General features: G+C 34.1%; 1 protein-coding gene across 1 annotated transcript in view; it reads right to left on the bottom strand.

Moving 5' to 3' along the window:
• The window catches only part of TTC29 (tetratricopeptide repeat domain 29), a 127,984-nt gene that overhangs the window by 69,142 nt on the left and 42,363 nt on the right, over nucleotides 1-16,479 (bottom strand). The window contains exons 5-6 of the mRNA XM_062574759.1: nucleotides 9,237-9,449; nucleotides 5,608-5,693 (exon numbers count right to left, since the gene is read on the bottom strand). Coding sequence (XP_062430743.1) covers nucleotides 5,608-5,693; nucleotides 9,237-9,449 — 299 coding nt within the window. The remainder of the gene's footprint in view (nucleotides 1-5,607; nucleotides 5,694-9,236; nucleotides 9,450-16,479) is intronic.

The following is a 16,479-nucleotide window of genomic DNA, read 5'->3' as shown; positions in this document are numbered from 1 at the left end:
TGCAAGGATATTCTTACTCCCTTGGCAGAGCAGTCTGAGGAATTTTTGAGGCTTCATCCTCAATTGTTCAACATGCTTAGCATGTTAGCGCTAAGTAAACCTCCAGTAAGTTGTATTTTGCTTCTTTTGGGTTCAAATGTAACAGCTAGCTAGAATTTTGTGGAAATGATTTGGAGCTTTATGAATATTTCTCTTGATCTTAGGATAATATCTATTATTATTATTATTGATGAAATACATAATAATTAATGTTGTAGTGCAGCCCCTTCCATACATGGAAACCCATACACACTGTGTGTATGTATGTGCATGGGTGTGTGTATAAGGTAATAATATGACTTGTGATTTCATAATAGATTCCCTGGGTCAAAGTCTTATGAAAAGTAAAAACATAACTGTTTGGGAAACCCCATTTAATAAGTTAAATATGATTTTGTTCTGACGTCCGAATTCAGGATGTTTAATATATGTAGCTTAAATAAAGCTACGTAAACCTTATAAATATACATAAACCCTGCAACTGTCATATTCCTTTGGAATTAAAAGCAAACACACTAACAGAAAATGTTCCCTACTCCATACCCCCAGACTGGGGTTATTAACTTTTTGTCACCAACTCATTCAGATTCCTGAGAAAGCAGTAGGCTGATGATAGCCCTAAAATCCTGAAAAGGTGCTTTAAATTTATCTATTGGAATGTGCAGTCAAAACTACAGTTCACTGACTTTTTGCTCTCTTGGGTATATGTATGATTAGATCTGAAATCATAACAGCTGAGATGAAGGTCCGTGCATTTATGGTGTTTTGGTAGCTGGTCTTCTGGAACATGAAACTCTTGAAGAGTAAGGATTGATATCAACAAGTTCTATTACATTTATCTTTATTGTTGCTATGGTAAAAGACTGAAATAACCTGATAATCTTCTGATTTGTTTGTTATAAGTAATGGATTTTCTATCTATTCCATTTGTTTTTTATTTCTCATGCTCTATGATTTTTCCATAACTTGATTATTCTAATTCTGCAGCAGTACTGCACCTAAGAGGGTTTTCTCACAAAGGATATTCTTATGGTACATTTCTTCTGACAAATATTCAAGGACTGTTCAGAAACATGAAATGTAACCAATTTGAAAATTGGCTCACTAATTCTAGACCTTCGTGAGGACTACCCTTCTCTGTACATAATCCATTGTCAGTGTCAAGATAATCAAAATTGCCTGCCTTCACTAGAATGACTCAGTTTTGTCCATTTTTTTTACTCCTCACATACAAAAAATACAAACTTCCTATACCAGTACAATTTTAATAACAATTTAAAAATTGCTTCAATAAAAATGAAGCCTCTAGGAATGATGAGACCTTGTCTAGGCTTGGATGCTAAGATGTCTTTTCAAGCATATGACCTCATTTGCTAAGCTGAGAATGTTACACTTCAGTAATAATGGCTAAAAATCAGTTATAGATGAATAAAGGACAATCTATTAAAAATAAAAGCAACTTTGAAATAAATTTCATTGAATAGTATCTTGTGATGCATTTCCTGAGTCTTTGTTAAAGTGTTTCTTTCTGTAGTGATAGTAATGAAAGCTTAAATCTAAACTCAGTGGTCTAGCTAGACATCATTTGCAGACACATGCCTTTAAGTTCAGTCTTCTAGTAATGCACTAGAACAGTAAACAAACCTCAAAGGAATAATGCTCTTTCTGCTCAACTACCTTTCAAAATATATGGGAGAATAGACCATAAAATTCAGTCTACCTTTTGAGTTTTTTACTAGGTAAGATCCTCCTTGACCTGCAAAACTGATGCATACATGTGGGCATAATCTGTATGATCAAATATAATAGATACAGTTGGATAAAACATACTGTGTATACTAACATTAAGTGCCTGCATCCCAGACATATCTACTTATATTCTCTTTAGTTGTAGGAATTGAAATTAAATTTTCAGGTCTTTTGATTTAAACATTTTTGGAAATTAATCTTATAGTTATAAATCATCACTGATTCCTTTAATAGGATCATTTGGGATGTGAAGATGTCTTTATAAATTCATAAATTTTCTTGATAATTTTATGACTGTAGCTTTTATATTGTAATTCTGCCAATTCATGCATGTGACTAGGTCATAAATTACCACATTCATTCTGGCATGACTCAGAGTATTCATAAACAGTGCCTCTATTACTTAGATATGTAACCTATTGAAATACAGGATTCAACATCCAAAATAAAAGGAACACTCAGAAATAAACAAATGCTTAGATTAGGTAGGTATGAGAGTCTCCTCTCTAACTGGGAGACTTTCAAAGTTCAGCTTAAAAGAAAATTCCAACGTTAAGCACTTCACCTTATGTAAGACTTCTAATGACACAGATGTGTTTCATTTAATATTTAGCTTTTTATATAAGTCTGAGGAAAAACTACTAAATAGTAATTCTTCCTGTAATATTAACCAAGATACATACCTTTCCCTGGCAAAATCTATAATGTTTAAGATAAAGTCCATGTTATGTGAGCTATTAATATTTTGTGTCATATTTGGGGGGAAAGCAGTTAGGCTTGATTATAAACCAGATGATATGAAAAATATTATGAACATACCACACCGATATTGAACATAGTTAGTTCTCAGGCTTTCAGATTTGCACATATTTATGTTTTTACATATGAGTATGTCCACCAAAATCAATCAGATGTACCAAATAAAATTAAATCAATTTATACAGATTATACACAAAATCAAATTATGTCAGATTATACACCAAGTGCCTAGCAAATAAAAAACCTTCTCTAACAAAAATAGCCCATTCAGTAAAAAATGACTGCATATTTTGATATAATAGGCTGCAGCTTAATCATTTCAACCTTTAATTACTGCATCAGATAATGAATATTTTGAACATATGCTTCTCCACTCTGCTAGAAGACATGAATGAAAGAGAAGATTATCTGCATGCTAGTGTGTGCGCAGTGTTGGGGGAGGGAGTAACTCGCAAAACAGTAAAAGGAACCAAGTGGCAACAATTGGAGGAAATGGTATCTGTAGCAGCTGTTCCTTTCAGATTCCCCTAGAAGGAGACTGCCTGAGGTGGACCACAGCACAAAAGGATAAAGATGAAAACTCTGATGCAAAGCAGGAAAATAACTGCTGAGACCCCTGAGTCTACACCCGAATAGTCCCAAGCTGTGTGGCAAGACCTCTTTAGCATGCTACAGAAGCTGGTGATGAACTACATATTACCATGAGGCAAACTGGCTCCTAGCAGTATTGTCTGCATGTTATGTGTAATGATAACCAGTAGTCCTCTGGGAACAAGATGCAATGATTTCATCTCTGTAAGCATCTGAGCTCCCCTTGGATACAGAGACCATTAAACTGAGAACAGAAGGGTAAATTTTAGGCAATGATTTCTAATTGAAGAGTGAAGACAACTTGTGCTCAACAGCACTGTCACCAACCGATATTTTACTGCTCTCTATATTGATCTCTATTAAGGACAAAAGGAAAGTCCGAACTAAAATTCTACCCCTTTTTTTTTACTCCCATAATGCACAATATATTTTCTGTATGAAAGCACTTCACAGGTTTCCTATGTAATGTTATTTGAAATGTCACTATTTTAGGAGTTCTTATCTATACTGCAAAGTACTAATATTTTCATTACAGTTAAAACAACATTTTACACTCTAACATAAGGTAAATCATTTAGGTTTTGTACTAAAGAAACTGTCTTTCCTTCTTCATAAAAATGCACTTCACTTTCCATACCTGCCAGATGTTTTTGTAAGATTAAAAAAATAGACACAAACTATTATGTATATATTTTAAATTAATAGTATCACCTTACAAAATTTAAGGTTCCAGATTCTTCCTGGAAAAAATATTCTTCATATGGTAAAAAGATGAACTTCCAGTGATCTCTTCAACTTTTATTGGTGGAGAGGAGGGAAGAAGAGGGAAAGGAGTAGAAATAAAATCTAGGCAAAATGGACCCTTAAGAAACAATATCAGGACAGCTAATATTTCTGGCAGTTCCAAGGCTGGTTTCACCCTTTGTTTATCATGGAGACTACACAGTCTTGTTGGTTTACAAATTTCCCCTGTGATGTAGAGATCAAATGGGCTAACAGACTTTTTGTTTAGCTCATTTATTTACCACAGCTTATTGTGACTCTCAAAAACTTACTGGGAAAAGTTGATACAATAAAAATTCCCTTCAAGCTTGTCAGTCAAAAAAGAATGTAGATGTAGATGACTTTCTGCAGAAGAAATTCTAGCCTAAACTGTATTGCTGCAAGAGATCAAATATCCTCTCTTTCATTGCTGTTGCAACCATCAGATACAGTTTTATAAAACTATATGCGGCTTTCTCATTTTGAAATACCTTCACATTAAGCTGTAGATTCTAACTGAAACTAATGTGAAAGCAGGCTCTCTGGCTTTTCTGAAAATAGAAATTCTTTATCTTAGAACATGTACCTCATACTTTCCAGAATTCAGTTTATTTGCACAGAAGAAAGACCTATTAGCATTGAAGAACCAAATATAAACACAGTCAAGAACTTCTGGAGAAGTTGTATCACAAATCATTAACAGTACGCAGGGGCATATTTGAGGAGACATCCAGCACGCATCCTACATCACAGAACACAAACCATAGTGAAACCCCCAATGCTCAATTCACTCTATGAATTCTCCTGGTCATCTCCAAACAAGATAAAAAAAATGCAGAAAAACCATGAAGAACCCTCTCAATAAAAAAAATTGGAGTTACTCCACAATTAGTTCAAGGAACAAAAAGGAATGGAAACTGTAATTGTCCAGCTGATTAATGGCCTTTGCAATAATCATGGACAAAATACATTCAAACAACTAGATTTTCCCAAAACATTTTAAAATCGGTTTTAGAAGACTGCTACTTCTCTGGTGACCAGTACAGACAAATCAAATTGATACTAAGCTTTCCTCTTATACTGACCTATGATAGACTAGAGGAACCCTCTTCTAGAGTTACTGCATGTAGAATTCTCACCCTCCTTAACTGTCAACTATAGGAAGCTCAAGAGAAACATGAGAAGAGGAGCATGAACTCAAGCAATCATCCATAGCAGGGATTTCATCAGTACTACAGCTTGTGACACCAAATTGTATTTCTTCCACATTCCTGATGTTTTGAAAAGCACATATTGACTATTTATTTGTAACTGTTGCTCGCAAGGGTACCATATCAAACTAGTTTTCTTACTATCCAAAATGATGCAATTGTTTACATTATCTATGAGTATGTACATATATATGTTGTGTGTGTGTGTGTGTGTGTGTATCTATGTATGAATATAGGAAAACAAAATTAGCCACGTGTAACTTCAGTTTCCAGTTTAGATTATTTCTGCAGATGCAAGGCTAGAAACCTGGACTCCTTAAGTTCTGGAACTTTTTGAAACCGTAATTTCTTAAACCACATGGATCCCTCTCTATGGAATTAGATACAAGGTCTGTAAGCTAAATCTCTCTATATCTTTTCCATAACTTCTATGAAGATACCAAGTAGCTAGAGGAACACATTAGGAAAGGCTAAAGAAACTTTAAAATAAACTTACTGGTATTGCTGTCTGTTCTTCTCCAGCAAAATGATATGCTAAACCTAAGCAATAGGCAGCTTCTCCTTCCATCTTCGTATCACCGCCTAAAGAAAGGATTATAGTTATCAGTCTAGTCTGAACAAAATGTCATTACTATGGACAGTTCTTGCAGGTATTTAAATAACATGCAAATATTTAAATATTATAACAAATTTTTCCTTTTCTTTATCCTTGCCATTTATTTCTTCTCAAAAATACCCGTTTTCTAGATACAGTTGGAGGTAATTAAAAGTAAAGGCTATAGATTCAAAGTTCAACAAGAAAGTTCAACAAATAGAGAAAATGTTTGCCTGTGATGCAGCACAATCAATTTAATATGCTGTAATGTTCTCTATCATAAATTGTATAATGATACTGTCTTCAAATTTAAAAAGCCTGAATTCACTTGAGAAAATCAGAGCAATATCTCTAAATATAAAGTAGCTAAAAAGTATAATGCATTATAATGTATAAACATAAAATATGTTGACTCAGATCCTTTCCTAACCTGGACAGAATCTTAGTGAGGCACTAACACAAAACTATCAGTGGATCGGGTTCATATTTCTTATTCCTTTGGCTATTTTGCAAGCTATTGTAGGCTAGAATAGCTAAAAGCCAGGATAACTTACAGGTACAAGTAATAGTCCCAGAAAATTCCACAGAAGAAGTTGCTAACTCATGTGCACTGCAGTTTTCCATGCCAAGTTTTATTTCACTAACTACTGTTTTAACAAATACAGCAAATACTGCTTGCTGGTCTTTTTATGCTGTTCCTTCAGTAGAAAAACATCCATTCAACACTGAAATTTATATAGATTAATTTTAGAAATGCTTAATGTATCACAATATATCAAAAATATCCTTCCAAAACATGGACAGTAATAAAAAATAAATTTGTAAGCAAAATTATATTAAAGAATTGCCAAAAATCTCATCTTTCCATTCTCAATATCCATACATTCAAACACAATAAAGAGCAAAAAAGAAATTTGAAACCTAACCGAATATCAAGATATTTTATAAAACACATACATGTAATTGCAATGAAAAGGGAGATTATTTACTCACAGTCGACATCTCATATATCCTTCATATTCTTCAACTCACAGACACCTACCTATACTTGTGGAACTATGAGTGCAATAATCACTATTCCACTGAAATACTCTATCCATAGTACATAATGTGTTACATAAGCTCATGAAAAATCTGTGACTCAAAACCCTGCTGGTCTTCTCTAATATTCAAAATCCTCCTAAAGGCTTAAGGGGCCAAAAGAATAGAAAAATATGGTTTCATACAGGAAGAATATGAAAAATGTTGCTAGGGATATCTATATAAAAATTCTTTCTCCCCTAAGAACAGTCATTGTAGAGACTGAATAAATTCTTATTCAGAAAATACATAAACAGATGTGCAGGTCCAGAAGGATATAATGGATATTAAAGAAAGACAGGCAGAGTCAGTATGGGCTTATATAAATTGTTAAATATGGGCTTCTGAGACAGAGGCTATAGTTTTTGAATCGGGACTGGAAGACTTGTGAAAGAAGATCCAAAAGCTTAAATGGCAACTGTACTGTGCATTGTTGCATTACTAAATGTCTCACAAAAGTATAGAAAATAATTGATTTGAAGTAAGAGCTCTGGGACATCTGCCTGGTCAAAGTAAAATTTGGAAAGGCATCAGGTTCATTTTGACAATCTCTTAACTCCATGAAATTTTCCCTCGTTAGCAACAGGCAGAACTTGATGGGAAAGTTCATGAGCAGTACATGCTCATAATTCTTGGTACAGTAAAAACTAGTAGCAGTAATTTTACTGTAGCCTTGATTTAAGAATGTAAGATAGACAACAGTTGCAGGAATAGCTAAAATCTTGTACTTGATCAACAGCTGGAAAAATGGAGAAGCTTTTGGGATTAATTGTATCAGCATTCTCAGTATTTAGGTACATACTCCTAAGAGAAAAGATCTAAACAGGCAAGTCTCAAAACAGATCTACTCATATAAATTGTGGATAACAGCATAATAGGTTATTTAACAATTAAATTAAAAGAATTAGTTGCTCAACCAGATAAACTCACAAATGAAACATTTAGACCAGAAAGAATTGAAATCTTACCCCCAAAGTAGTTTGCTTTATTCCTTAAAATTATCACATAAAAGTATTTAGATTTTAAATAATCTTTTTAAAAATAATTCTTCAGGAGGTAAGGCAATATAAGTAATTTTCATTCTTTAAAATTAGTATCGTCAAAAACATAACATAGACATACAGAAAAAGACATAATCAGGAACCTGAAACACATAAAATTCACTGACATTTTTTCAAGTAATAAATGGCAAAGTTAACATAGGTTTGGATGTCCAAGAGTTTATTTTTCCAATTGTATCCACCGGTCTAATAAAGATATTTCTTTTCTGGGAACTTGTCTAGGCTTACACATTTTACACTGTTATATATATATTGCTCTGCTATACTCTCTACTTGTGTAGTCATATATGTATTTGTGTTAAACTTCATTTTAAAATTTCAAAATATTTTGTGCCATTTTTGATAGTATAAATCTATCTATCCCAATTACTACTTGTAGACTGGCTAACAGATTAACACTGGCCATACATTATTAAGTTTGAAAAACTAATGTATCCAGTGATAAATATTGAATTAATATTATATAGTAATAGTATGTGCAATTCATATTCAAAATATTCCTCTTCAGGAATACTATGAAAAGCTCTTGAATTGCTGTGCCTGGAAAAGATGATTATTCAAGATCTTCTACCCTGCTTCTCCAAAGCACTTCTACAACCATTCTTCCAGGAAAAGCAGGTCTATAGAAGCAGACCCCTAACAGCATCTTCTGACAAACAAGTAGTACTAAGTTACCTCAAAAATCTCGAAAACAATGCATATTCTGTTAAAATGAACTTGGAAGACTTGCACTCTCATTTCTGTTCCCTTTCCTGTGCAATACTGTGCTCTGGAGGGCACAGTACTCCAGAGCAATACAATAACTGCTCTGGAGCAGTTCTATTCTACCTGATCAACACCCCACAGCATGTCATGTGGCATAAATGCCATTCTACTTTCTCCAGAAGTTTTTGAAGTTATTCACACATGGACAAAGCTTCCCTCAGCCATCATCCATTTTCTAAGTTTAAGTTTAAAACTATTTACATGTGTTATGGTACAAAGATGATTTTTTTTTTGTTAACAATAGAAAACTGTTCTGTTTTCACAATTACTAAATACCTATATAGAATGAGAAGGTAACTGGTATCATCATTCAAAAATTGTCAAATCGGCAGCAACTAGCCAATCAGAATTTCAGCTTCCACCAGTGACTACACCTTCTGATTATAGGTTCACTCTTTCATACTATTACTTCCACAAAACTTTTTCTTTTTTTTTTTTTGGTTAGATAAAGCCTTCAGGCACCTTTGCTGTTTTAGTGAGATTGGAAGTGCATTGATAGCATTTGTCTTTAAATTTCAGAGGAAATAATCACTGTCAAACACTTCACAATTTTCACTTTATTCGTGAAAAAATCATGGCATGCACATCAAATAAAGGAATGTGAAAGTGTTATTTTCAGCCTACCTTCTTTTGCCAATTTTAAAGCTTTTGTTAGTGTTTTGATGGCCTGTTGGTGTTCTTTATCTTCTAGCATTTTGTCTGCTAGAATTGTATACATTTTCCAGAGATATTCACATGCTAGTGAATTGTAAGTACGGCCTGTCTCATCCTTCCATGTCGAACCCACTGTTAACTCATAAAATGCTTCATAGTGTTCAGCAGCTTTCATGATATGACCTGAAAATAAATCATAATTACAACTAGTCATCCACAACATTTTTGAAAAGCTATTAGTATATAATCATTTTTGCATTAAAAAGTAAGTTGTACTCCAATCATTTCAAAAATTTTTCAAGAATCTTCAATAAATAACTTAGAGATCACTGGAAAATAATGTCATATCTTACAATTACCACTAATATCCAAATTCAAACTCATCACATAAAGTACAAGTCAATTAACATTAAGCATAGGGAGGTTTTGAGATTAGCTTTCCCTTGTAGTTCACAGGGTGAGGATGTATGATCCCAAGGATGCAAAGTCAGAATTTTTCAGAAGATAGATCTATTATAGGATCACGAATATAGCCTTTGTGGATCTCATACTTCAAAGTCACACCTGTGCACAAATTATTACAGTTCAAACTGTTCCTCAACTTCCTTTCTCCATAATGAAAACCTGTGCTGAAAGATTTAAAATGAGGAGAACAGAGGTACCAAAATTGCAGAAAAAATACTTTATTCAAATAAATTAATTAAATAAAATAGATTTATATGCAAAGCAATTCATTCAACAACTATTGATAGGCAAACTGGTGAATTTATATAGTAAGTTTACTGGAAGAGCAGTACTGGAACTACTAATGCAATAAGTAGCCTTACAACCTAATTGGGCCTGAAGTAATATACTTTAGAGTTTTCAAACACCTTGCCAACCCAAGACAGTGGAATAGCTGTGACAGATCCCTGTTATTAAGCTTAATTTAGATTTGTAAGTATTTTCCTTTTATAACCATATTTTCAACTTTGTAGTATAAAGTATAATCCTTAGTTTTAATAGAATTAAACTTTCATATTATGCTTCTCTAATGACTAAAAGGAGCTCAATTAAAAATGACAAGCCCAAGAAAATTCTCTTTCAAAGCAACTAATTTAAATTAAGTCAGTGTTACAGACAAATCATTTTAGGCCTCTGCAACCTATGATTCATATGAACATCTCAGAAGATGCAACAAAGTGTCAAAGACTGAAGTGTCAGGTAAAAGGGTAGACATCCCGTCAGCATCCCATTCAGTTCCACTAGTTAGGGGAAGGTGTTGTAGAGATGGCCCAAAGCATTGGAAAAAAATCTTATTGTCAAAATAGCTACCAGACCCTGCAAATAGACAGGGCAATATGTATAATGTTCTTTCCAAAATACCATGTTCTTGACCTAAGAGAGTTGAACGAGAGATGCTAGGTTGACAGAAATGTGAAGCGAAACTATCGCAACCAGTACAAGCAGTTTAAGGATCCACTGAGAGTTAATGTAACAGGAAATAAGACAGAGAAACAGACTTACCAAATGCAAAGCAAAACTCTTTTCCAGTCTAAAGAGGCTTCCGAACAGCATTTGAGGTTCTGCCTATTCACTAACTGCTTAGTGACTCACAGATCAACAGAATTCCAGTTACACAAGTTGCTAAATAAATTTCAGATATCAGTGAGGAAGCTAGTGTTGGCTTTGTGACAAATGATGTAAAGCTAAGTTGAAGTTTAACACTAATAGCTAGCATTTTATCCTCTTGGACCATCGTAAGTGCAGAGAGCTTCTTTCTTGGAATTCTCCCCAATGTCTATGAACCAACTGATTATCTGCTTGAAAGGATATTGCCATGCATTTATGCGATCTAGCTTTGCCAGATGTGTAATGGACTCTTTGAAATAAGAATGTATACTTTGATTCATGAGTAATTCAAAAACCTCTGGTAAAAACAGAAAGCAGCAAATGAATGGTATCACCTGCATCAGTAATCTGAAACCAAATACAGTATCTATTTTTTTCCTATGGCTTAGAAATATAATCTCTTAAAGGGACAGAACATTCCTGTAAAGAATATGTGCATATCTCAGAACTACTGTTTAGACCGTTAGAACTATCCACTATGATAATTCTTACCCATGCCCCATCACTTGCAGCATCCTCTTGAGAAAGTTTCTGCCACGCTGGAAATTGAACTCAAATATTCCATGTACCCCATAGTTCTTAAGAGTTAACCTAATCGTAAGAGCCTTGACCTGACATCCCTTCTGCCAGATCTCTATGAAACCTCTTTAGAGAATAATCCATCTTCATCAAGTTTCTACAAAAGCAGTGTATTGTATCTGGTAGTATTCAAATGGAACTAAATTAAAACAGGTTGGACTCTATTGCATTATGAAGAAATAAGGATTGTGAAGTAAAAAATAATATAATCTGACAACCTGATCACAGAAAAGTAAAAGAGAAGATGCTGTACAAAAAAAAAAAGGAAAAAGGTAATTTTAAAAATAGCTATTAGTTTCCTAAACAAGGGAGAGATGGAATTCCTGACCTACAGCCTTTAAATGCTTACTGAAGACTTTTTCAGGTTATACTAACAATTTGCAATCAGTAGACCTCTCAAACTCATGAAAGGTAAAACATTTTAGATTTTGGAATTCATTCCTCCACCAAAACAATCTGAAATCCCTCATCCTCATTGGCAACTGACGTATCAACCTACTTCTTAACCCATAATGTTCACGTGAAGCTCAAATGCTTATGGGAAAATAATGTCTTCAGTGGGATGGAGAGTTTATTCACTGCGATGAGTTGACTCAGCTGGAATTGCCTTGGCCAGTGCATTTTAATTTTTAAATACTGAGCTATTGCAACTGTTACACACATGTACAGATAGGTAGTGCTACCTTGAAAAGCACTGAGAGAAAGGATAAGCCAATTACAGAACATCTCAGAGTAAGAATATTTTAGTATCATTTAAATAGTGACAAGGTAGAGTTTTAAACAGTTTTTATTATGAATTGAAAGAACAAAAGCAAAAAAAAAAAAAAAAAAAAACAAAGAAAGGGAAAAGAAGAACATTGAGTAGGAGAATGACTTAGAATAGTTTGCAGAAGAGTATCTTTTATATTGCTTCAAGAATTCCAGGACAATCCCAGAAGGTGTTCTAGGAAATCTATATTTGAAAAATCTATTTGCAAAATGCTATACAAGCAATATAGCTATATTCAGTTAACAATATTGAATTTTATTGAATAATTGAAAATTTATTTTCCCTAATATTATTCAGAAATTAGCCCAATATATTCTAAAGTAGGTGTTTGAGAATCTCTGATAACTCTTCCCCTTTTATATATGGAATCAAAAAACAGAAATGTAATTCTAACAACACATATAGTACCACATAAAATGTTATAGTTTAATGGAACTCAGGGTATAACAAAACAAACTCTATCCACAATTGTTTAATCTTAAATATGAGAGGGAAATGGGTGTTACAACATACTTTTAAGAGTAAAAGATAAGTTTTAAACAAATATGTGAATATAAAGCTATTACTTGGCCACTAACAATATCAAATTTTAGAAATTACTCCTATTTTCATAGCCACTACATATGTATGCACAAAGATTTGTGCTACAGTTTTCACTGAACTGAATTAGTGTTGCTTAAAAGTCACAAAAACCAAGTATGTTCATTCAAGCAAAAGAACTCAATGTAATTTTGTAAATATAAAGAGAAACGTTTTCATGTTATCTAGAACTTCCTTTATAATTCTCCTTCCTAAAACATACTCCAAAAGTATACATTTGTTGTATCATAATAGATACCTTGGACAGATTTCAACCAAAGAGGGTATACATGGTGACTACTATTTGCCTTTTTCTTTTTTTTTTTTTTTTTTAAGTAGAAAGATTGACTAGATATTAACACAAATGGGTTTAAATGTGAAGCTGCCATAAAAGCAGGCACATAAATGTAATTCTTCCAGCCGCTATTTTGATGCACATTTTTGATTCCATGAATATTTTATGAAATGGCCCAAACTAAAGCCATATAACATTCCTGCATTACTGATGCTTGCGCCCGTAAGCTACAAACATTAGAGGCATGATTGAGTGCATTAAAATGAACTCATTCAGCAGTGCATTGATTACTTGGGGGGGGGGGGGGGGGAGAGGAAGAGTTAGTCCCACTTAAGAAAACAGCACACAAATCTGAAGTTTTCAATACAGAAATTAAAGATAGCAAATTTGAATAATGTGATACTTAATAAATAAATGCAGTGCAAATCTGTCAAGATTTCTCTATATACAGCCCTGACATTAATTAGGTGGGATGTTAATTAGGTCCATAGATTGCTTCCAGTAGTGTACAGGTAACTTAAAATGTCACAATCTGCAAAATGCAGTGCCTAACCTGTTCTAGCTTCATGCCTCAGCAATATTGAGAGCACCCAATGATTTCCTTTTCTATTAGCTTATACATTAATCAATGAAAATAATGCCACAGAGACAACGCCACCAAAAAAAAAAAATTATAGGTCATTAGGCACATTTCTTTAGCAGCATTAGTACATGTAGAAAGCGCATTTGGTTCTCAATTGTAAACATTGGTTGAGGACTTTGGAAAATATTCCAATTTAGCTTAGAACAACAACCTAAAGGAACAATAAAGCTTTAAGTAAGTTATAGTATATTTTAATCTCAAATGATGACATCTTTCGTAGTAACTTACTCATTGTACAATGTGGATATAAAATCTATTTGAAACAATAGTTAACTGTAGTTAAAAGAAAAAAAAATGCTATTACCATTTTAAAAGATACAAGCTTATATTTTAGTTTAACTGCTAGAACTATTTATATTATTTTTCAGTTTCCTACATTCAGTGATGATAACTGTGGTAGCACTATTCATGTCGAAATAGTTAAGAATCTGTCACAATTTACAGAGGCTTTGGTTAGTCCTTCACAGAGATGTGTGGGAGGTAGAATAAAAAGCTTACAAAAATATAAAATATGTTTCTCCTTCAGTAAATAGTGTGCCAACCTGGACTCCCAAGGTAAAATGAATTGTACAGAAGTCATTGGGTTTGATCTTGGATGCAAGAATCCAAGTCAATGCAGCTATCTGCAAAAGTAAGACAAAAAACGTGAAAAAGATTTAAGATGAAAATTTGGTTTTCCATAACTCTGTAAGGTTCCTCTGAAACACAACTGATTATCAGACAATAATTACGGTGAGAATTTTTAAGATTAAGAATAGTTATTTTTATTTACTAGACAGAGGCTGATAATGTTATTCTTAAGAAAGATTCCATAGGGAGTTTTAGTAAAATGACACACGCAGTTCATAACAATATTATAATGAACATGCTGGCTCACCAGGAGATATTCTGATGGTTTCCCCAATCTGACTAAACACCATCAGATCTCTCCCTAGAGTCTGAGAAGCTCAAGGTCAACTGAAAGCTTGCCTGAGAAGTAGAAAGCTGGAGACTTGGAAGGAAGGAGACAAAAGGAAAGCTGAGCATCACACAACTTGAAACATGGCCTTTGTGTTTGGAGACCGGTATGCAAAGAAAAGAAGTAAGCATAGGAAGCAGATCACTGGCTTGAAAGGATGATGGTATTTTATGCTCTCACAGCCGGTTCATGAACTACTGGGCTAATCTTTGGTTTTGCAGTTTAAAGAAAAGATATTTTGTTCCTGCTGATATTAGTTAAGCAAGCATCTGTTGCCCAAAATATATATATATATATGTATGTATTCATATATATATACATATATATACACACATACATATACATATATATATTATATGTGTATATATATATATGTATATATATATGAATCCAATGAGAACTAGATCATATATAATCCAGTTCTCTGAGGACCTGAATTACTTGCCTCAAAGCTCACATACTCAAAATACTCACCTAGAGGGCAGTGCATATTACAAGATTCATAGTAGGATTGGTTACAATACATTATGATATATCACATCAACGTATTATGTTATAAAAAATGCTCTAAAAGATGTTGCTTAGAGGGTTGACACCTCAAAAGCAGGGATAATTTGTGGAAATAAGGCTGCAATTTTATTTTGCAAGAAAGTAATTGTACCATAAATAAATAGAGGAGGTTGTACACAATCTTTGATGGAAAGGTGGGTGGCTGTGACTTCTTGGGTGGACCACAAGTCTGTTTTGTTCTAAAAGGCAAAATGGGCCAGATGATTGGCTAATTCACACGGCCAATGTGAGTATGGGCACACAGCCTGGACCAGGAAGGACAAACCGCATTCCCATAATTCCCGTATCACAGTTGAAATAAAAGGTCCAAGCAGCCTCCGATGGCTCTGACGATGAGCCAGAGCAACGCTGTGGCTTCCAGGATTCTGGGGAGACTTACCTTTCTCTACTGTCTGAACCTGAGCACACAAATACTTTTCCTTTTTGAACAGATCACATATGTGCCCTGAAGTTGCATCTTTACATAGAGGAGTACAGATAAACTGGAATACAGTTCAAAAGAAACCTAGTAGCAAACAAAACAATAATGTATCTCAGGAATCAGAAATGCTAATACGTGTTCTGAGAGAAATACATGATCATTTGCCCTGAACTATCTCTACCACTACATGCATGATCAAGAGATAATTTCTTGCTTCAGCATGACGGCCACTTGGGCAACTACTTGTCTCTTAATGTCACCCTAAGGAGATACTGCACCTTCCTCTTCCTGGCCAGCCAAACAGCTTTTTAGAACTATCAGGGGTCGCTTAAAAGACGACAGCTGAGCAGGAAGGCGAGCTTGTTAAATGCTGCATATTTCACATGCTACCACCTCAATCAGTAAGGCCTGTGTCATAGGTAAAGCCATTCAGTTGGGTCTGACTATACACCCAGCTTCAGAGGCAGGCAGTAAGTACTACAGCAACCTGGAGCTATAGTAACACTTACTAATTTCTCTGGTTCCCTATCTGCTCTATAATTTCCTTCCCTTTTTTCTGCTGCTACTAATACTATAGAATTGCAAAGAAAAAAGGGCCTCCCATAAGCAGCTGAGATGACAACTACTTTTGGGATAATTTACTGCAGACCAACAATAATTAACTGAAGGGCACATTACCAGAAGAGGAACTGCCATGAAAAAAATTATTGTTCTTACAAGAAAGAGTAAAGAACAAGACGCACTGGAGGAACAGGTACTATTGTGGAGGGGGCAGCAACACATACTCT

Source organism: Rhea pennata, chromosome 4 (genome assembly GCF_028389875.1).
Source record: "Rhea pennata isolate bPtePen1 chromosome 4, bPtePen1.pri, whole genome shotgun sequence".
Classification (NCBI taxonomy): Eukaryota; Metazoa; Chordata; class Aves; order Rheiformes; family Rheidae; genus Rhea; species Rhea pennata.
The sequence above is the reverse complement of the archived record's forward strand: the minus strand, read 5'-3'. Positions and strand labels throughout refer to the sequence as shown.